At 36.1% G+C, this 24009-nt stretch overlaps 1 protein-coding gene across 1 annotated transcript; it reads left to right on the forward strand.

Annotated features, from left to right (window-relative positions):
* Positions 1–705: 705 nt before the first annotated feature.
* On the forward strand, positions 706–23472 carry LOC111901387 (protein FAR1-RELATED SEQUENCE 5-like). The gene is made up of 10 exons (XM_052767250.1): positions 706–749; positions 1178–1184; positions 1298–1400; positions 1840–1944; positions 2013–2682; positions 2795–2990; positions 3168–3307; positions 3350–3594; positions 22965–23065; positions 23134–23472. The coding sequence occupies exons 1-10, from the start codon at positions 706–708 to the stop codon at positions 23470–23472; spliced, it is 1950 nt and encodes a 649-aa protein (XP_052623210.1).
* The last annotated feature ends 537 nt before the right edge of the window (positions 23473–24009 follow it).

Below are 24009 nucleotides of genomic sequence, written 5' to 3' on the forward strand. Positions count from 1 at the left end.
ACTATTAAGCTTCCTAATTAATATCATGTCATATGACAACCTATTAATTCTTCATTTTAAATTTTAAATTTTAAAATTTTCACTTTAATTACATTAAATTAAATAACATTTGAATAAAAATAAAATAAAATTAATACAAATTATAAAGTTACGTACCTATTTAAATAATGCTTATAATTTTATAAAACTAAAAAATATTTCTTAATTAATAATTTATTTAAAATAATTGATTAATGATTTTAAGGTTTTATTATGAAAGTTTAATTAGTTTTATAACTGTGGTTTCCACGGGTTATAAACTAGTATATATATATATATATATATATATATATATATATATATATATATATATATATATATATATATATATATATATATATATGTAGAGAGAGAGAGAGAGAGAGGTAGGTTCAATTGAGAAAATAAAAAAGGTTGAGAATTGGGGAATCATTCTCAGCCAATCATTTATCTAACATGTTCAAATTAAAAAAAAAAATACGCGCGTCCATTCTCATTAAGGGTATCTTTGTAAATTAGCAACTTTTTTACATAGAACTTACCTGTTCATGTTATCAGTTTCCAATTTGATGATATCTTTATCTCGTTTGAATCGGATATGAGGAATTCAATATCAATATTATTTTCTTTATATAACTCGTTAGCAATTATACGTTTTCATTCCATTAATCGTGAAGTTTCGCATCTATGTTTCAGTTTTCTACTTCGTTTTCAGTTTCCGATTTGATCAGGTATGTATATCGTTTGAATCTGATAGATCGGAGTTATTTATATAACTCGTTAGCAATTATACGTTTTCATTCCATTAATCGTGAAGTTTCGCATCTCTGTTTCAGTTTTCTACTTAGTTTTCAGTTTCCGATTTGATTAGGTATGTATATCGTTTGAATCAGATAGATCGGAGTTCATTATCAAGATTATTGCTTTTTATAATTTATTTGGAATTACGCTTATTATATTCCTTTTGGAGTTTTTTCATCGGAGTTCATTATCAAGATTATCAAGTTTCGAATATGTATTGGAGTTATTTCATCGGATTTTTGTTAAGTAGTTTGAGATATTTATTTCATCAGTTATATCATTGTAGTTTTTACGTTCTGTACTGAGGGAGATTGCTTAATTACATCATATGATCATATATGATTTAAGTTTCTTTCAGATATTTTGTACATTGAGGTGAGATATATTCGAAGTTAACCAGATTTTCATCTTTACGACTTTTTTTGTGAGATATATTCGATATATTCGATATTAAGATTGTTTTTGTTTATTTATATAGACCATTTGGTGTATTATGTCGAATTCTAGTGTTATTAATGGTGATTTGTATTCTTCTATGAGTGAGAGTGAAGAAAAAGATGTTGAAAACTCATTTTTTGAAGGTACCAGTTATTGAATTATTTTGTTGTTTTTAATTTTGTTGATTATCATTTATTTACATATGAATATGTTAATATGAATAAATTGTTGTGTTATTCATATATGAATAAACATGTGATAATTGTAATTTCGAATTTATTATTTTTATCGTTTTATTCATATATGAATAAGTTATGTTTTATTTACATATGAATATGTTAAAATGAATAAATTGTTGTCTTATTCATATATGAATAAATGTGTGTTAATTGTAATTTCGAATTTATTATTTTTTATTCATATATGAATAAGTTATGTTTTATTTTATATATTTTGAATCCTCATGAATTTTATGTATTTATATATGAATGTTTTATTCATATATGAATGTTTTTTGTTTTATTTATATGAGTTTTATGTATTCATATATATTATTGTTTTATTCATGCATTAGTATTTTAGGTGGTGAATCTTCAAGTTCAGTACATGATGCACAATATTTTGATGATATAATTGGAGAACATGTCTATAAGCCAGATGTACCTGTTCAACTTATTCCATTTAAGGGTTTAATCTTTAAATCATTAAAGTTGGCTATCAAAATGTATTATGAGTATGCTGAACCTTCGTTACAGACTTGATACTGAACTGTTCACCATCCGAACATTCGCTAGCTGGCAACACAACTACACAGTCAAGGTTTGATAACAAGATTATAAAGAAGAAACATGTTATATGTAATCGTGGTGGTAAACAGAAAAGGAAATCTCGTGACACATTAGGTACAAGTGGTGTTAGGAGGAAACGAAATTCAAATTCAAGAGTTATTGGTTGTCAAGCAAAGATTATATTTGAATCTGTGTATGGAACTCCAGATTATAAAGTTTTTCAGTTTGATGAACTTCACAACCGTCCACTTGAGAAGAGAAACGATTTAAAAAAGGCGAGACAAATGTCATATTCAGAAAAAGAGTTTATTGTGCGTGCTTCCACATCAAACATAGGTCCAACTATGGCTCATAAGTTAAGGGCAAGTCTGAGAGGTGGGTATGAGTTTGTAAAGCCCAAAGTAGTTGACTATAAAAATTTAAGGAGAGATATCAACAGGGTTATTGGTTATAAAGATGCCCAAATGATAGTAAACACAATGATTGACCGTCGAGTTCACTATCCAAATTACTCATTTGAGTTTAATTGTCAAGATAATGTTTTGGACTATATGTTTTGGGTTGATGAAATGGAGAAGGCATATTATGCTGAATTTGGTGATGTTATCTCGTTTGATGCGACTTTCCGAACAAACAAGTAAGTTATTTTATATACTTTTATTTATAGCTTATTCATATATGAATATTTTTATATTCACTTATTAATAAATCAAAAATTGACTTTAATGAACATTTTTTTTGGGTGTTAGGTATCGAATGGTTTTTGTTCCGTTTACTGCTATTGACCATCATAAAAAATCAGTTACTGTTGGATCTGGGTTGCTAAGCAATGAAAGCATTGAGTCTTACTCTTGGTTACTTAAAGCATTTCTTAAAAATCATGGGAAAGAACCAAAACTTGTTTTAGCTGATCAAGATGTTGCAATAAAACAAGCTGTTGAGAATGTGTTTCATAATTCAAAGCACTGATTATGTATGTGGCATATAATGAAAAAGTTGAAAAAATGTATTATTTTAATATATTTCAAATATATTACTTATTAGTATATTCATTTATGAATATTGATTGTTATTTTACTTATTATTATTTATTCATTTATGAATATTTTTGTTTTAATACAGATATCAGATGATTTATTTACAAACACAGACTTTAGAAAAAGGTTTACGAAGCTTGTTTGGGACATTAATATGAAACCTGATGTTTTTGAGGTGAAGTGGGGTTTGCTTATGAAGGAATTCAATCTTGAAGACACAAGATGGTTTTAAGACATGTTTACAATACGTGATTCATGGATACCTAGGTATTTTAGTGACATTCCAATGTGTGGTTTGATGAAGACTACATCGAGGTCAGAGAGTATGAATTCATTCTTTAATACATATTCAGAAAGTAAGAACTTACTTTTGAATTTCATGATGAATTACGACACTGCCATTCAAAAGCAAAGGAATACTCAACGAGAGCTTGATAAGGCATCAAAGAAAGCATCATATAAAATGCAAACACCTCGAGAAATAGAACTGCAAGCATCAAAAGTTTATACAAGTACATTATTTTTTGAGGTGCAAAAAGAAATATATATATATATATATATATATATATATATATATATATATATATATAAAGCATGTTTTTTCTGTACATAATCATATGTTGGTATTGAAGATGGTTGGGAAGTTTTGTCACACCCCAAAACCACGAACGGCGGAAATGTTCAGGGGTGGAGGACGTCATGTACACTATCACAACAGTGTAATATAATAAACAAGCAATAACATCATCCATTGCATTATAAGTAGAGTTTTAATACATGTGTGTTATTTCATAATGTACAACAATAAAATGAATAATCAAAATAAGGTGAGTCTTGTCTGTGCTCCATCTTCTCAAAAAACTGGCCATCGCACCTGTCTAACTGATGACCTGAGAATACAAGTTATTTTGAAAGCGAGTATCAACTTTAAAGCTGGTGAATTCATAAGTAATTAAGGTGTCATTGTCAGGCTTATGAAAATTTATTATGAAGGACATGTAAACCTTTAATGAAAATGTTGATGTAAGCATGAAAAACCCTAGAAAATCCCTTGCTTTCTATAAGTATGAAATGTAGTCTTCTACCAAGACCCGAATGCTTTGTTATGACAATGTAGTCTTCTACCAAGACCCGAATGTTTTGTAAGTAAAATGAAAGTTTTCCCTTCAATTGATTAGTACTAAAGTACTTAGTCTAACTCATCGTTTATGTGAAAGTATCACAAAATAAAGTAAACAGGAAAATGTACTACTGTAAGTGTTGTCACTGGGTACTAGGACTAACACAACATCGCATTAAGCGAAATATGTAACCTAATGAACATCTGAAGATTGTCCAGAACAAGTATTAATATAAGTGTCGTCGCTGGGTACTAGGAGGAACACAACATCGCAATAAGCGAAAGGTATAACCTAATGAACATCCAAAGACTGTCCAGAACAAGTATTAATGTAAGTGTCATCGCTGGGTACTAGGAGTAACACAACATCGCAATAAGCGAAAGGTATAACCTAATGAACATCCGAAGATTGTCCAGAACAAGTATTAATGTAAGTGTCATCGCTGGGTACTAGGAGTAACACAACATCGCAATAAGCGAAAGGTATAACCTAATGAACAATCGAAGATTGTTCACTTGTCCTCTGTAGCAGCAGCAGGTGGGTGGAGCGGTTAGCCCCGGTTATCGATCTACCTAGTATAAGTAGTAACCTTAGACCTCCGTAGATGGTCATCGACCACTGGTGCTAATCAGTGGGGTTCGGAATGGTAAGTCCCGCCGATCTATCCCATTGAATCGGGATAGGAAAGATAATTTACACAGAAAGTACTAATAAATCATCCTCGTAGTTCTATGTACAAGTATCCAGGTAAGTGAATACATGCTAAGGCACCTATGTAGAAGTGTTCCTATATGGTATTCATGTAAGTGTGTTCATGTAACAAGTAAGTATATGTAAACATATTCATGTATCATGTATTCCTAAGTACGTGTACTCATGTATCATGTAAGGTATTGGTATAGACTCATGAATGAACTGACTCTTGTGTGATTCCTTGTAGTAGTAATAATGTTTTGTTTCTTCTAACTATCCCTATGATAATTAACTGGAAAGTAAGTGATTGTTCAAGTAAATTTATGCACCCTCGATACACCAGGGTGTGGGAAACTGAACGAAGGATGAAAGCTATAGTCTCTAACATATAAATGAACATATGCGCATAAGTATAGTTTGATTCAAGAAGGTAAAATAATGGTTTTGCAAGATATCTAGGAGTTTTGAACAATAATTAAGAATGACTTGATGTCATTTTAATAAACATTTCAAAACTAATACTTTTGTTATCAAGGTATTTTAAGATAGAAAACCACTTCATGTGTCACCTTTTGAAATATGTGAAATCTACAGAGTGAAAACACAGTTACAAAATACATAAGATTGATTTAATAACATGTTGTTTTCTACTTGTATCCCCCCCCATTAAAACGTTTAAAATCATTTAAAACATTGATTAAGGGGTATAAACTCACCTGTAGTTGGTAGTTTAGATGAACTGGACGGTGTAGGATTGTTAGGCGTCAAGTGAGGACTTGTACACACACTATGATCCTAATGAACATATAATCACACATATATGCACTCAGTTAGTCTCAACTCACTAATTGATAATGTTAAGACATCCTAGACATAATAAACACTTTATATAAGTGTTTTAAGCCCTAAGGATTGCATCTAAGCTAATGTGGGACAAGGCACTTGTGTTTAGGGTCCCAAAGGACCCTATATATGAGTTTACTCCTCATATACTAACACTCATGGAGTTTACGGTTGTAAACTCTTGAGTTTACGGCCGTAAACTCCCAACCATGGGGGTATTGTGTGTTTTGAAGTCCCAAATGATTCCTAGAATTATTCCAACTTGGTGGTTCAGTCCTTGGAAGGGTTTAAGGTCTAGAAACACTCCCTAGAGGAATTTACGGCCCCAAGGCCATTTCCTTTGGAGTTTACAGCCGTAAACTCCCTTGGAATGGTGTTCTTGTTGTTTTCTAGCCTCAAGCATAGGTGGTATAAGTTCTAGGCTTTTATTCCAAGCGTATGAAGACATTAGGCATACTTTGGTGCCCATCTTTCATGTTTACGACCCAAGAACAAAGTCTTGGCTGTAAACTCACTTTGATAAGTGATTTTGATGTGCTTAAGGTCTTAGATTAAATGAAAAACAAGTATAGATAAAAGTCTAAAGCTTTAGGTGCCTTAAAAGCACCATTTGAGTTTGAAATTGGGGTTTACGGCCTAAGAAACTCTTGGGCCGTGAACTCCCAAACTTGGGTGATTCTTGGTTGTTCTGTTGTCCCTAACACACATACATATGAGTCTAAGGCAGTTGCATAACACAAGGGTCGGTCTCGGCTTTATTTCGGGAGTTTACCGCCCAAGAACACCTTGGGGAGTAAACTCCTAAATCCAATTATTTAGCTATGTAATCTATGTTATGAACACATTTAAAGCTTTCTAACACTACTAGAAAGAGTTACTCACGTTTTGGTATAAATACCCGAAGATCCGTGAGAGAGAAAATGGCTTTTCTCTAGTTGGAAATGCGAATAATGAATGAATTTGGTTCAGTATTCTATTTATAGTCCTGAGATATTTTTGGCAGAAAATATTTTTATTCCCGAAAGGATTTCTAATATAATAGAGTGTTGGAATAATAGTGTTGCACAAAACCCTAGTGCATCCACTCTCCTGATATCTCCTTAAGTGTAAATCCTGAAAAATTGCGAAACTTATACCCGAAGTCTGGAATTTCACTGAAACTGTTCTAAGCTCTATTGTCTTGATATGGTTTGTTCAGAATGGAAATTTCGGGTTGTCACATCATCCCCCTGTTAAAGGGAATTTCGTCCCGAAATTAGAATTTAGGCAAGGAAGTATGTACGAATGATCGAGTTGTTATGTGAACTTCCTAATCGATTGGTTCTCGCACTCCTAAGTGAAATCGGGTTCTCGGTTGGTATCCCAACGAACCTTCACTAATGGGCGACGGCTTTGCTTCGTCCGCTTGACCTCTCGGTAGAGGGTTACTACGGTTCTAATACGAAGGCAAGGATCTCGTAAATCTCGATCTCGTCGAGAGGGATTACGAAAGTCCTAATGGAAGGATACTGTTTCAAGTTCGAGACACGAAGGGGAAAATGTACGTTACTGAGTTCGTAGAGTAGGTCTAGTTTGTGAAATGCAGGACCGATTATGGTAAGAATCTCGGAGGTCCTAACTATATTGGATTTTAGCTTTCCACGCTTTACGAAGTGTATTAAGCCGTTCCCAGAGTGAGTTTCCTAAAGAATTTGGTCTCTCACTTGGAATTCCAAAGATTCTTTCTCTCGCTTACTTCCCAGTCAAGGGCCATCCCTTGCTGGGTCAAAGTCGAAAGGGTTTCTGAAATTTTTGGGGAGTTCTGAATGGACTATGATAGTAGGTCAGTAAGACCTAGGATTTGGCGAATTTTTCCGTCGGTGACTACAGTGCCGACAAATTCCCAACGGTTTCGGATAATTTGACAGAGTACTCAAAAACATCCATGTATCAAAAGCAAAATTCAGGTCAAAATTTAAACTTTTATAAAACCGTAATTAAGTATACTAAGTGGTAGATATTGTAACAAGGTTTTCATACATATAAAGAACACTAAAATCTGAGTTATAACGAAGAAGTTATGACCATTCTAAGTTTTCCGACAAAAACCGGCAATACGAAGTTACGTAAAAACGCGAAGTTTCAATAAAATACTTTTTGACCTTAGGTGTCTAAATCAAAGTCATAGATATCGTTAAACTACAAACGTACATAAAAAGAACGCCCAAATCTGACATCGTACGAAAAAGTTGAGAATTATTAACGAATTTTTTTCCCCCGACCTTTTAAAAATATAATATTAAAAATAATTTCGGAATTTACCGACGGAATCTAAACGAAAGTTGTAGATCGTAGTCTCACCTTCGCGTGGATATAAAGAACGTCGAAAACGGAATTCGTATGACGAAGATACGAATTTTCGAAATTTGCCAAATAATAAAAATATAAATTAAATTAAAACCCGGTATTATCCGAAGAATGAGTCAGCGGTCCGATCCCTCGTACACCCAGCGTACCGTCGTACGCGCCGCGTACTCGGATGCTAGGCTTTGGTTAGTCCACGTCGCCCCGATGCTTCGACCGATGATGCAGTCATCCGTGACGTCTCGTACGCCCCACGTACAAGAGTACGCCCCACGTACCGAGGTCCTCCAGCCCCTATATAAAGGGTGCGAGGGTGCCGGCCAAATTTGCTAATTTCCTTCCTTTCTCGCGCCGAAGCTCTGCGTTTCAACCCTCGTAGTCATCCCAAAGGTCCGGTTTTCATATCCAAGGTGGGAAGAAAGTTTTACACTCCCGAGACTCCCGAGATTTTCCGAGAATCTCGAGAGATCCGCTTTCTCGAGTAGAAGTTCTGCTCGGTTTTCGTCATGCTTTGTTCAATCAATCAAGTGAGTTCATACCCCTACAAACACACTTTAAATACGTTTTTAAATGCTTTTTATACTCTTTTAAGGGGGGAATACAAGTAAACAGACGACTAAAATCGTTTGAAACATCGATCTTTTGTTATACTTTTCATACTGTTGTTTTAACTATCTTATGAAGCTATTATCATGCCAAACACCTCACAACACAACTTTACCCTCTTGGGATACAATATGTTTTATAAATAGAAATATGTTTTATTTATACGTTTACATACAAATACATCATATCAAGGGTAACCATCGTTTCTAAACCGTTTTATACATTCAAAGAACTTATGATTTATACTTTGTCAAACATTGTGAAAAAGGATAAACTTTGCATACAAAACTATTACTTTAATACAGACTTAGTTGAGAATCCGTGAGATGTGTACATCTTCAAATACTACCTTTTGCTAAAAGGTATCGCTACAAGTCCTGTCTATAACCAGAGTCTCCCGTTCGGAGAACGTGTCAAATGTGTATAGATCTATATGTGAAGTCATGATCCCGCGCCCTGACTGTTAGCTACAGTCCGTCCTTTGGGGTGACAGTTTGTCATAACGCTACGACGCCTGAAGAACGTCGCTACAGGGATATTATGCTTAGTATGGTTATAAAACTCACCGGATATACAATTATTATGGTATTATGCTTTTATGAACGAGTAGCTATTAAAACTATTCTTCATCTAACAAGTGTGATCTTCGTATAGCTTTATTATATAAAACTATGACACAACTTTTAAGCACGTCGGCTGCTTGCAATTTTCGGTCTTAGAGACTGCCAGTTATGTTAGGAAAATAAGGGTTTTGCCTATATATACAAACAAAACAACTAATAGGAAACTAAGGGGTTTTCCTGGTGCAATTATTTACAACTTATAACACGAACATTCATATGCATTTCATACTTTTATAAGAAAATAAGGGTTTTTCTTGGAAAACACAACAATTCATATCTCAACTATTAGGGAAAATATGCGATTTTCTGGATCTAATACATTCATTTTCAACACAACGAATCATAACTCTTTACATTTGAAATACTGCGTTTTCTGGAAAAAATACAAGAACTTTCGAATGGCGTACATTTTCTCAAAACACTACTCATGAACTCACCAACTTAAATGTTGACACTTTCTTTTTGAAATAACTTGTATTCTCAAGGAACCGCAAAGCAGATTTGGAAATCAACTTTTGGGGATTAACATGCTGACGTTAATTACTTCTTTTGAAAGATATTTATGTATTTATCTTTTGAACATGTAATGAATACAATTATGTAAACATTTTGGAAACTTTAATATATATGGTGGTGTGTACTTTCCTTTCTATGAACTGTTATGATACTGAATATGACGTCCTCCGCCCCCGAACGTTTCCGTCGTTCTGGTTTGGGGGTGTGACAGATTGGTATCAGAGCATTGTTTATAGTGAATTAAGTATATCAAAACCATTTTTGGTATACAACTATAAACACAACTAGGCAAAACAACACTCTGAGTAAGGGTCATACTTTTAAAATTAAATTTATTTAGTTTTTGTAAAGTAGGCATGCATTCATTTCATATTAATAACATGGTCAGTATCATAATTAAAACAATATAGAAGTATTATGAATAAGTTGTGCAATGTAGGTATGCCTTGGGACATGTAATTGGAACTGGGAAGAATGTAGCCTAATCAACTATATTTGTCCAAGAGCCGACTAACGTATGCCAAGGAGTGTCTGCAATGGACAACAAATTTAAAACTTACCAAAAGCATATCGTTAAAGAATACTAAGGGAGTATTCGAGAGCCTTCAACCATTAAACTTAAGAGTAAATTCCATGTGCTTTAGCTTATAGTCAATTCTTAACCCTATTCTCGTATAGACTCAAATGGCTGGATTACATCACCCCGGTGACCCCTACTACCCCAACCAAGGTAATAGAGAAGGGATAGAGAATGATCCTGAAGAAGGAATGCAAGAAGAATCAGACTCAGATCCCGAGAACAATAACCTACCCTTAACGGCTCCAATTCAAAATCCTAATCCTCGATCGGAATTTCATGGCTCGACGCCCCTTTGGGCAACTAACCTGAATAGGTGGAGCCGCGAACAGGATCAACCCCTTCCATTCGACGGAGATCGAAGCTTCTACAACCTAAGCGAGGGAGGCTCAGCAGACAGAGCCCTTCCTATATTGGTTCGTCGGATTTCTCGCATTGGTGAACAAGGACGGACGACCATCCATCGAACTGAGGAAAATGATGCGAACACTGGAGTCAACACAGTTCGCATCCGACAGTTAGGATTAGCTCACAGGAGAATCGTAAATCGAAATGAAGCGTTGCAGAGAGAGCTAACAGCAACTCAAACCAAAGTGATAGAACTTCGGGCACGCCAGGCAAGACATGAAGTACGTATGCTCGAGATGGAGCGTCAGTTGGCAGAATCTAAGGCCCATGTAGCCAGCTCGCATAACAAATAATACCTGTCTGACTTCCAAAATTTTTTCATAGCATAAGACCTCGGATAAAGTCCTTACTTTTCTTAACCTTGTAATCGGAGACCTTTAGATAGGTCAAATTTTCCTAACTACAAAATGTAACGCACCATGTTTTATAATATATGATGTATTTCCTTTATTAAACCCTTTGCATACCCCTCCAATTCATGAGTTTATCTACTCTCCTTATGAGTCGAACTCAAAATCCTATTCAGGGGTAAACCAAACTTCTGATATAACAAATCACTAATGCGCGACTTTCGAATCATTAAAACTTATAGTTTTTCATGTTATTTCCTTATCAGAACAATGTCTCCTCGTAGATCAGCACGTAGAAACGCAACCCCACCACCACCTCCTCAATATGACCCCAACATAGTGCAATCTGCTATCGCTGTGGCAGTAACAGTTGCACTGTCTCAAGCAAACTTTAGCGGCGCAGCAAGGACTGGAAATAATCAACTTACCAACGCAACCCCATTCCTACGATTGGACACCGCCACTTTGCAAGCTACAGTTATAGCCACAGTGGCAGCCATTATAGCATACAATAACTCTGTCAACTCAAACAGGGAAGGAAACGATATCAAAAATCCTAATCAAAGAAACAATCGAAGCCACCCACCAGTAGCTACCTACAAGAATACCGCAAGGTGTGAACAAAAGAACATGAAACGAAAACCCTGGAGCAGGAGGGGAGGCAAATCAACTCAAAGAGACGCCAAAAAGCAATCAACAAACCATACCCCTACACCCAAAAGGTCGTACAACGGCAACCAGCCTAAGTGCAACCGATGCAACTTTCATCATCACGGATCCCGCCGTGAAATGCATTGCGTTAGGTGTAATAGAAAGGGACACACCGTCCGCTACTGTAGAGAACTAGCCCAATCAACTGCTCTACCCACAAATGTAGGAGTAGACTGTGCTTGTTATGAGTGCGGAGTAACGTGACACTTCCGAAGGGACTGCCTGGAGTCAAACATCATGAATGCTGGTGGAGGAGGCCAAGTATTCGTAATGGGCCAAGAGGAGGCTATTGCAGACCCCACGGTTATTCAAGGTACATTTCTCCTTGATAACTTATTTGCATACATTCCATTTGATAGTAGGGATGCAGAAGAGTTCCGTGAGTCACAAGTTTAAAAATCTACTCGAACAAACACCCTAATCATTAAACAAAACTTTCATAGCAGTAATAATAGAGATAGACTAAAAAGCACTAAAAACACATACGTAGAATGCCCTATCCCACTAACGAACGTCTTACAATGATAAGTACCGACATTCGCATTCGACGTGGATTGGTGTGGCCCTACCCATACCAGTTCCATGTGTTATAAAAGACCCTTTCACTTTAACCATCGACTAACGAAACTCGATCGATTTATAATGACAAACCCGACACAAACACCAATTGGTTTCTACTTTCAAAACCCCGAAGTACTCATGTGAGGAATCTTTACAACCTTCCCGTAGTATCCCCCAACAGATCATTTAGAAATACCATGCATACAACAAGTCAAATCCAAGCTCAGAAACTAGCAGTGAATTCAACCATGAACTTCAAAACATAGCTGCCCTAATTCATTGAGTGAATATGCTAACATTTAGAAGAACATAAGTAAATAAACCCAAAACCGCACGATCCCGATCGGTCGAAGTGAGAGGCGGAGTAATGAAGGTCCGCTGAAACACGCACATTAGGATCTAGATTCATAAAGGAACAAGAGGAACAAATGGACCATAAGCACTCACGCCTGCCCGCAAGTATTGGAGTCCCAATCAAAATGCGAATTTCGGGACGAAATTCTCTCTAACGGGGGGATAATGTAACAACAACAAAATTCAGGTCAAAATTTAGACTTTTATAAAACTGTAATTAAGTATACTAAGTGGTAGATATTGTAACAAGGTTTTCATACATATAAAGAACACTAAAATCCGAGTTATAACAAAGAAGTTATGACCATTCTAAGTTTTCCGACAAAAACCGGCAATACGAAGTTACGTAAAAACGCGAAGTTTCAATAAAATACTTTTTGACCTTAGGTGTCTAAATGAAAGTCATAGATATCGTTAAACTGCAAACGTACATAAAAAGAACGCCCAAATCTGACATCGTACGAAAAAGTTGTGAATTATTAACGAATTTTCTTACCCCGACCTTTTAAAAATATAATATTAAAAATAATTTGGGAATTTGCCGACGGAATCTAAACGAAAGTTGTAGATCATAGTCTCACCTTCGCGTGGATATAAAGAACATCGAAAACGGAGTTCGTATGATGAAGATACGAATTTTCGAAGTTTGCTAAATAATAAAAATATAAATTAAATTAAAACCCGGTATTATCCGAAGAACGAGTCAGCGGTCCGTTCCCTTGTACGCCCAGTGTACCGTCGTACGCCCCGGGTACTCGGATGCTAGGCTCCGGTTCGTCCACGTCGCCCCGATGCTTCGACCGAGGATGCGGTCATCCGTGACGTCTCGTACGCCCCGCGTACCGAGGTCCTCCAGCCCCTATATAAAGGGTGTGAGGGTGCCGGCCAAATTTGCTAACTTCCTTCCTTTCTCGCGCCGAAGCTCTGCGTTTCAACCCTCGGATTCATCCCAAAGGCCCGGTTTTCATATCCAAGGTGGGAAGAAAGTTTTACACTACCGAGACTCCCGAGATTTTCCGAGAATCTCGAGAGATCCGCTTTCTCGAGTAGAAGTTCTGCTCGGTTTTCGTCACGCTTTCTTCAATCAATCAAGTGAGTTCATACCCCTACAAACACACTTTAAATACATTTTTAAATGCTTTTTATACTCTTTTAACGGGGGGAATACAAGTAAACACACAACTAAAATCGTTTGAAACATCGATCTTTTGTTATACTTTTCATACTGTTGTTTTAACTATCTTATGAAGCTATTATCATGCAAAACACCTCACAACACAACTTTACCCTCTTGGGATACAATATGTTTTATAAATAGAAATATGTTTTATTTATACGTTTACATACAAATACATCATATCAAGGGTAACCATCGTTTCTAAACCGTTTTATACATTCAAAGAACTTATGATTTATACTTTGTCAAACATTGTGAAAAAGGATAAACTTTGCATACAAAACTATTACTTTAATACAGACTTAGTTGAGAATCCGTGAGATGTGTACATCTTCAAATACTACCTTTTGCTAAAAGCTATCGCTACAAGTCCTGTCTATAACCAGAGTCTCCCGTTCGGAGAACGTGTCAAATGTGTATAGATCTATACGGGAAGTCATGATCCCGCGCCCTGACTGTTAGCTACAGTCCGTCCTTTGGGGTGACAGTTTGTCATAACGCTACGACGCCTGAAGAACGTCGCTACAAGCATATTATGTTTAGTATGGTTATAAAACTCACCGGATATACAATTATTATGGTATTATGCTTTTATGAACAAGTAGCTATTAAAACTATTCTTCATCTAACAAGTGCAATCTTCGTATAGCTTTATTATATAAAACTATGACACAACTTTTAAGCACGTCGGTTGCTTGCGATTTTCGGTCTTAGAGACTGCCAGTTATGTTAGGAAAATAAGGGTTTTTCCTATATACAAACCAAACAACTAATAGGAAAATAAGGGGTTTTCCTGGTGCAATTATTTACAACTTATAACACGAACATTCATATGCATTTCATACTTTTATAAGAAAATAAGGGTTTTTCTTGGAAAACACAACAATTCATATCTCAACTATTAGGAAAATATGGGATTTTCTGGATCTAATACATTCATTTTCAACACAACGAATCATAACTCTTTACATTTGAAATACTGCGTTTTCTGGAAAAAATACACGAACTTTCGAATGGCGTACATTTTCTCAAAACACTATTCATGAACTCACCAACTTAATTGTTGACACTTTCTTTTTGAAATAACTTGTATTCTCAGGGAACCGCTAAGCAGATTTGGAAATCAACTTTTGGGGATTAACGTGCTGACGTTAATTACTTCTTTTGAAAGATGTTTATGTATTTATCTTTTGAACATGTAACGAATACAATTATGTAAACATTTTGGAAACTTTAATATATATGGTGGTGTGTACTTTCCTTTCTATGAACTGTTATGATACTGAATATGACGTCCTCCGCCCCCGAATGTTTCCGCTGTTCTGGTTTGGGGGTGTGACAATCCACAACACTAAAAGTGTGTCTCAGGAAATTTGACTCTAAATTCCAAAACTCTTGTTCAGAGAACTTTGCGAAAAGTATCTCCGAGGGTAATGTTTTTATGGGTTCTTTCTTACTACGAGGGTAGATAAGTAGTCATTATATGGAGAAAGGACGAACTGATCCCAGTGAGAAAGCGTACTCCACTCATTTAGCTCAGGAATACTATGGGCGTATTGGTCCTATCCGAGGGGTATCACTACGGACTCGAAGTGTCCGTATCGAGTTCGGAGGGTAGTCTTTAGGACACCCTTCCCTAACACTCGAACTGGTGATATTCGGATCTCAGGTCCATTTCTGAAAGTAACACTTTCCCTGTGTTTAATCAATCAACTCTTCTAAGCGAGGCAAAGAGAACGATTTCTAAAGGAAATCTAAATGAAGTCCCCGGTCGTCGAGGTACATATGATGCACTCCATCGACTTCTGGCAAGAATAAGACCAGAGCTCTCCAGGGTGAGAAGCCTGGTCTTCTAATTCTATTGTTGAGTAGTTCGTTGTGTTGACCGGAATGTTCTTGTATATTCCGTAGGTGTTTAGACTGAAGGCGATTTGGTTATAAGAGTCATACTCGGTTCTAAGTTGGTTCCCATGCCAATGCAATTACTCGTACTCCTGGACAGTCTCCGTCCTGAAGTTCATATTCGAATTCATACGTGATTCAATGATCACAATTTCATGTATATGAGTCGTATATAATTAAGACTGAAAAGGTATTCGAATAACTGATTCTTCCTTAATCTCACATCTCATCGAGGGAAAAGAAATTAAAGTGGAATAATCAATTCTAAACCTGTAGAACATTAATTATATATCACTCTCATGCATACATTCTTCAGTGATTGATCAACCGTATGAATCCTGGAATTGAACTTGACGTACTGCACGAGCAATAATGTGGGGATTTCTTCGGAAAGGAAAAGAACTATAAGGTACTCCTGGTATGAGTACTTCGGTGTTCTGATATGACGGCTTCGCTAAAAGACGTTTACTGAGAAAGAGATGTACTTATGAAGCTGGTATTGCGAGGATCGAATTGAATCGAGTCGTATGATAAAGTCGGAATCATACCGAAAATTAAAGACATTAGATTTTGAGCATAAAACGTTTACAGACAAAAACAACCGTGCAACCATGATTAGAGTTACAGTACTTTAGATTTGCTACAAGACTATTGCTGCGAATCAGATATACTACAAAAGACAAGTATACGCAGCACAAGCATCCCTATACCGACATGATCCCGCAAAAGATAAGACTCTAGTTGCACTAGTTTTAAACATGTTTTTGAACATATAGAATACTGACGACTTGGAGTGAACCTATACTATATTAGGGTCCTTAGCTGCCTCTTTGCATTCTGAGGTCAAACTCTTCCGGATTCGTCGTTGCCCTTTCCTGCTGGACAGTCCCTCTTGAAGTGTCCCATGACGCCACAGAGATGGCATATCTGAGAGGTTTGGACATTGGTGGTTGAAGAAATGTGTTGGCTCTGGATCCTATAGTAACTGGCAGTATGTCCATTCCTGTTGCACTTATAACAGTGTAACGGTCGGCAACCGCCCAGATGATAGAAGCTACACTCATAGCATTTCGGTAGGTTTCTGGCATATTGTCTGGCGGGTGTAGGGGCAATTGGGACACTAAAAGGAATGGGAGTAGGAGGTGCAGATGTCGTAGCTGTGTTCTTATTCGCCCCTCAAAGCGATTTGTTCTTCCTTTTGGCCCAAAACTTTTGGCTGTTACTCTTGGCCTCGGCACTTGGGGTACCGTGGTAGTTTGTTGGTCGTTGCGGGGCTGGATTGTTACCTGGATTGGAATGATTGATAGCGATCCTACTAACACTTGCGTTGTTAGCGTTCAGGTGGGTCATAACAGCTGACACGGCAGCTGAGACTGCAACTTGAAAGGTAGCTGCATCAATCTGAAGAGTTGGTGTTTGGTTGATGGGCTGATCGTTCTTCTTGGGAGCCATGATTCTGTTACTGAAAAAAATGAATTTGTGAGCGAAAATGGTTGAAACTAGACGTAGTTCGATCGCTTATGCAAAGAATAGAAGCATGTTCTCTAAAGTTCGACCTACATCCCTATGATGCAGTCCTAGTACGGAATGGAAGTATGTTCACGATGGTTTGACCTACATCCCTATGATGTAGTCCTAGTAAAGTTTGGAAGTAAGTTCATGCAATGGTCTCAAGATGTTTGCCATTCTAGCCGAGGCATCGTTGGTTGGCGAATAACGTGATCCAACCATTGAAAGAGACTTGGAGATGTCTCCAGAGTTAAATTGCTATAGTCCAATGACTTGACTAGAGCATGTTTTCAAATAGACTCTAATGAAAGTATGATAAGAGTATTTGAATAAAGAATGACTCAGAAGTTAGCCGACTATCAATATCGTTGATATTCATGACGTACAGGTTCGGGAAAATGACCTTTGTAAAAGGTCTTACATCATATCCAGAGAAGATAGTTCTTGACAGCATAAAGGGCCTAACTAAAGTACTTACAGTACAAGATAGTTTCATAGAAAATGCCACATCGAGCATAAATAGAAAGACGATTCCTTTTTAACAAGGAAAAATCAAGTAAAGTATCTACCACTAGCGACAGTCATCCCTCTGGTGAACTCTCAGTTCAGCCAGTTGGCGTTCCACATCAAGTAGGTGTCTTTCATACACTCTCTGGCGTACTCGAAGTTCCATGACTTCGGCTCGTGATTCAGCCAATGCTTGCAGCAGGGTTTCATGGTCTCTCTCAGACCTCTCACGAGCATGTTCAAGGCGACTGGTGCGAAGCATAAGCATTCCTCCATTTGTATCAACTTCTGCGATACGTTGTAGAGCTGTCCTGCCCTGAATTTCGTTTCGGGCAACTCTTCGAATCAGAATTGGCATGATTCTGTCTGTTGAGCCCCCATTGCTCAGGTCATAGAAGCTTCGGTCACCATTAAATGGCATGGGCTGATCTTGTCCTTGGCTCCATGTTTCCAAACATTCCACCCACTCAGGCGTCGGGCCATGAAAAGTCGGCCGAGGGTAAGGAATCGGAAAGGGAGCTGCCTGGGGTAGGTTCTCAACCTCGTGTTCGGAGATGGCATCGTCTGAACGATCGTTAGCATGGTGATCATTCAGAGGGATTGGATGATCATCATCTGGTTCTTCTCCAAACCATCGAGCAATCACTTCATTCGGAAGGAACAGGTTGTCGTGGGTATGGAATCCAGCCATGTTATCTACGCGAGAAAAGGGATGTAAGAAATAGCTAAAATAGACGAACTAACTAAGATAATTACAGTAAGACCAAATACCCCTATGGTATTTCTTTATGGTTGTGTTGGTAAGTTTTTAGACTTATTGCCATATCACAACCATTCTTGGGCATATTCTGATCACTCCTCGGACCAGCATAGTTGATCAGGCTATGCCATTCCCAAGACTGACCATATATCCCCAGGCTTACTTGTGATATTCAACAATCATAATACTTTTGTTCTTGTCGTTGTGACACTGATTTTAGTATGAATGCAGGCACGTATACTTTGATAAATATTTTATTATTTAAAAGTATAACTCTTAGACAGAGTGTTTTAATCCCATGTATTTATAGTTAGTATATCTTTTATGGGTTGATATACTTAATTCACTATAAACAATGCTCTGATACCAATCTGTCACACCCCAAAACCACGAACAGCGAAAAAGTTTAGGGGTGGTGGACGTCATGTACAGTATCACAACAGTGTAATATAATAAATAAGCAACAACATCATCTATTGCATTATAAGTAGAGTTTTAATACATGTGTGTTATTTCATAATGTACAAAAATAAAATGAATAATCAAAATAAGGCGAGTATTGTCTGTGCTCCATCTTCTCAAAAACCTGGCCATCGCACCTGTCTAACTGATGACCTGAGAATACAAGTTATTTTGAAAGCGAGTATCAGCTTTAAACCTGGTGAATTCATAAGTAATTAAGGTCTCATTGTCAGGCTTATGAAAATTTATTATGAAGGCCATGTAAACCTTGAATGAAAATGTTGATGTAAGCATGAAAAACCCTAGAAAATCCCATGCTTTCTATAAGTATGAAATGTAGTCTTCTACCAAAACCCGAATGTTTTGTTATGACAATGTAGTCTTCTACCAAGACCCGAATGTTTTGTAACTAAAATGATAGTTTTTCCTTCAATTGATTAGTACTAAAGTACTTAGTCTAACTCATCGTTTATGTGAAAGTATAACAAAATAAAGTAAACAGGAAAATGTACCATTGTAAGTGTTGTCACTGGGTACTAGGACTAACACAACATCGCATTAAGCGAAATATGTAACCTAATGAACATCCGAAGATTGTCCAGAACAAGTATTAATGTAAGTGCCATCGCTAGGTACTAGGAGTAACACAACATCGCAATAAGCGAAAGGTATAACCTAACGAACCTCCGAAGATTGTCCAGAACAAGTATTAATGTAAGCTGGCTACTAGGAATAACACAACATCGCAATAAGCGAAAGGTATAACCTAATGAACAATCGAAGATTATTCACTTGTCCTCTGTAGCAGCAGCAGGTGGGTGGAGGGGTTAGCCCCGGTTATCGATCTACCTAGTATAAGTAGTAACCTTAGACCTCCGTAGATGGTCATCGACCACTGGTGCTAATCAGTGGGGTTCGGAATGGTAAGTCCCGCTGAGCTATCCCATTCAGTGTTGCAAAACTCGGCCTACTCGGCCGAGTACTCGGCCGATTACTCGGAATCGGCCCTCCACCGAGGCGAGTAATGTCAACTCGGCCAAAAAACTCGGATTTAGTCAAAATCGGCCAAAAATCGGTCAAAATCGGTCAAAAATCGGACAAACTCGGTCAAACTCGGGCCTACTCGGTCAAACTCGGCCAACTCGGTCAAAATCGGTCAAACTCGGTCAAAGGGTCAAAATTGTCATAAAAAGAGAAAAAAATCAAGAATTTCAAGATTAATATGTATAATGCACTTAATGATTTATTATTTAACACAAACATGTGATTATTACTACATATATATCTTAAATTTTCAATAATTATCCACGTAGTGAGACAATTATGTGTATTTCAGTTTTTATGTATTCACATGTATCTAATTTTGGTTATATATTTCAATCAAATTATGATTTTAACTTATGATTTTGACATATATAATTTTCTAAAAAACATTTCTACATGAATTACCGAATCCGAGTACTCCCCGAGTACTCCCGAGTACTCCTGAGTACTCGCTACTCCCCAGTCGGCCGAGCAGGTACCGAGTAGCAAGTTCTACAACCTTGATCCCATTGAATCGGGATAGGAAAGATAATTTACACAGAAAGTACTAGTAAATCATCCTCGTAGTTCTAAGTACAAGTATCCAGGTAAGTGAATACAAGCTAATGCAACTATGTAGAAGTGTTCCTGTATGGTATTCATGTAAGTGTGTTCATGTAACAAGTAAGTATATGTAAACATATTCATGTATCATGTATTCCTAAGTATGTGTACTCATGTATCATGTAAGGTATTGGTATAGACTCATGAATGAACTGACTCTTGTGTGATTCCTTGTAGTAGTAATAATGTTTTGTTTCTTCTAACTATCCCTATGATAATTAACTGGAAAGTAAGTGATTGTTCAAGTAAATTTATGCACCCTCGATACACTAGGGTTTGGGAAACTGAATGAAGGATGAAAGCTATAGTCTCTAACATATAAATGAACATATGCGCATAAGTATAGTTTGATTCAAGAAGGTAAAATAATGGTTTTGCAAGATATCTAGGAGTTTTGAACAATAATTAAGAATGACTTGATGTCATTTTAATAAACATTTCAAAACTAATACTTTTGTTATCAAGGTATTTTAAGATAGAAAACCACTTCATGTGTCACCTTTTGAAATATGTGAAATCTACTGAGTGAAAACACAGTTACAAAATACATAAGATTGATTTAATAACATGCTGTTTTCTACTTGTATCCCCCCCCCCCCATTAAAACGTTTAAAATTATTTAAAACATTGATTAAGGGGTATGAACTCACCTGTAGTTGGTAGTTTAGATGAACTGGACGGTGTAGGATTGTTAGGCGTCAAGTGAGGACTTGTACACACACTACGATCCTAATGAACATATAATCACACATATATGCACTCAGTTAGTCTCAAATCACTAATTGATATTGTTAAGACATCCTAGACATAATAAACACTTTATATAAGTGTTTTAAGCCCTAAGGACTGCATCTAAGCTAATGTGGGACAAGGCACTTGTGTTTAGGGTTCCAAAGGACCTTATATATGAGTTTACTCCTCATATACTAACACTCATGGAGTTTACGGTTGTAAACTCTTGAGTTTACGGCCGTAAACTCCCAACCATGGGGGTATTGTGTGTTTTGAAGTCCCAAATGATTCCTAGAATTATTCCAACTTGGTGGTTAAGTCCTTGGAAGGGTTTAAGGTCTAGAAACACTCCCTAGAGGAATTTACGGCCCCAAGGCCATTTCATTTGGAGTTTATGGCCGTAAACTCCCTTGGAATGGTGTTCTTGTTGTTTTCAAGCCTCAAGCATAGGTGGGATAAGTTCTAGACTTTTATTCCAAGCGTATGAAGACATTAGGCACACTTTGGTGCCCATCTTTCATGTTTACGGCCCAAGAACAAAGTCTTGGCCGTAAACTCACTTTGATAAGTGATTTTGATGTGCTTAAGGTCTTAGATTAAATGGGAAGAAGTCTAGATAAAAGTCTAAAGCTTTAGGTGCCTTAAAAGCACCATTTGAGTTTGAAATTGGAGTTTACGGCCTAAGAAACTCTTGGGCCGTGAACTCCCAAACTTGGGTGATTCTTGGGTTTTTTCTTGTCCCTAACACACATACATATGAGTCTAAGGCAGTTGCATAACACAAGGGTCGGTCTCGGCTTTGTTTCGGGAGTTTACCGCTCAAGAACACCTTGGGGAGTAAACTCCTAAATCCAATGATTTAGCTATGTAATCTATGTTATGAACACATTTAAAGCTTTCTAACACTACTAGAAAGAGTTACTCACATTTTGGTATAAATACCCGAAGATCCGTGAGAGAGAAAATGACTTTTCTCTAGTTGGAAATGCGAATAATGAATGAATTTGGTTCAGAATTCTATTTATAGTCCTGAGATATTTTTGGCAGAAAATATTTTTATTCCCGAAATGATTTCTAATATAATAGAGTGTTGGAATAACAGTGTTGCAAAAAAGCCTAATGCATCCACTCTCCTAATATCTCCTTAAGTGTAAATCTTGAAAAACTGCCAAACTTATACCCGAAGTCTGGAATTTCACTGAAACTATTCTAAGCTCTATTGTCTTGATATGGTTTGTTCAGAATAGAAATTTCGGGTTGTCACAAGTTTACATTTTGCAGCACAACAACAGTAAAAGTGATTTTAAAAATGAATTTTAGGTAATTTTACTTGTGTTTTGTGAAAAATGTAATAATATTCATATATGAATATGATAATATTCATATATGAATATCAATATTCATATATGAATATTATATGAAAATATGAATATATATGAGTGTTGATATGAGTATTCTTATATGAGATGTGGTGTTAAAGAAATTCATGAAAGGTACATTTTGAAGAGATGGAGAAAGGATGTGATATCAAGAAATTATCGTTTTAGTTCTGTTCAATCCGATTCAGGTGATTGTGAGAATGTAAAGCTAGTCAATGATTCATATTATAGTTTTGAATCATGTTTGGATATTGTAAGAGATGAAAAAAGAGATTGGCTTTGTTTGCTGAGAAACAACAAATGTTGTTGAGGGAATTTGAGAGTGATTATATTTCTCTAGGATTGAAAAGCAACACAGATGGTGAAGTCGTATGCAAGCTTTTGGGTGTTACTATTCCTATTCCAGAAGAGATTAATATTCATGTTGCTGATGTTCAAAGCAATAAAGGTTCTGGAATCAAGAAAAGAATTCCAAGTGCAGGTGAAGTAGCATATGAAAATTCTAAAATAGAACATAGAATGTGTTCAGGATGTGGAAAACGAGTTCCACACAGTTTACGTACTTGTCCAGAAAGAGTTGGAGCTGCTAAATCAGCAAAAGACACTTAGGGATTTTTTTGTTGTTTTTTTTATTCATTTATGAATATATGCAGATAAAAACAATAAACAATAATATTCATGTATGAATAATACACATTTATATTGATATGGTAAATTGATATGTTGATATTTGTTTTTTAAATTACTATAAAATAAGTTATATTGATATTGTAAATTATTTATAAATGAATACAAATATGTGAAATTTGTTATACTAATAAATAAGTAATATTCATATCTGAACTTTGTTATACTAACATATTACTTTGAACTTATTCATAAATGAATATATCATATTCATATTCATTTATGAATAAATAAAAATAAAGTTTGAAAATATTTTAATATAAAAAAATTACATAAATAAGAAAACTTGTTTCTACTAATAAGTTAGTTATATTCACATATGAAATTTGCTATATTCATATATGAACTTTGTTATACTGACATATTACTCCTAATTTAATCATAAATGAAGATATCATATTCGTATTCATTTATGAATAAACATAAATAAACTTTGAAAATATTTAAATATAAAAAACT

The sequence above is a fragment of the Lactuca sativa genome, chromosome 1, assembly GCF_002870075.4.
Source record: "Lactuca sativa cultivar Salinas chromosome 1, Lsat_Salinas_v11, whole genome shotgun sequence".
In the NCBI taxonomy this organism is placed as follows: domain Eukaryota; kingdom Viridiplantae; phylum Streptophyta; class Magnoliopsida; order Asterales; family Asteraceae; genus Lactuca; species Lactuca sativa.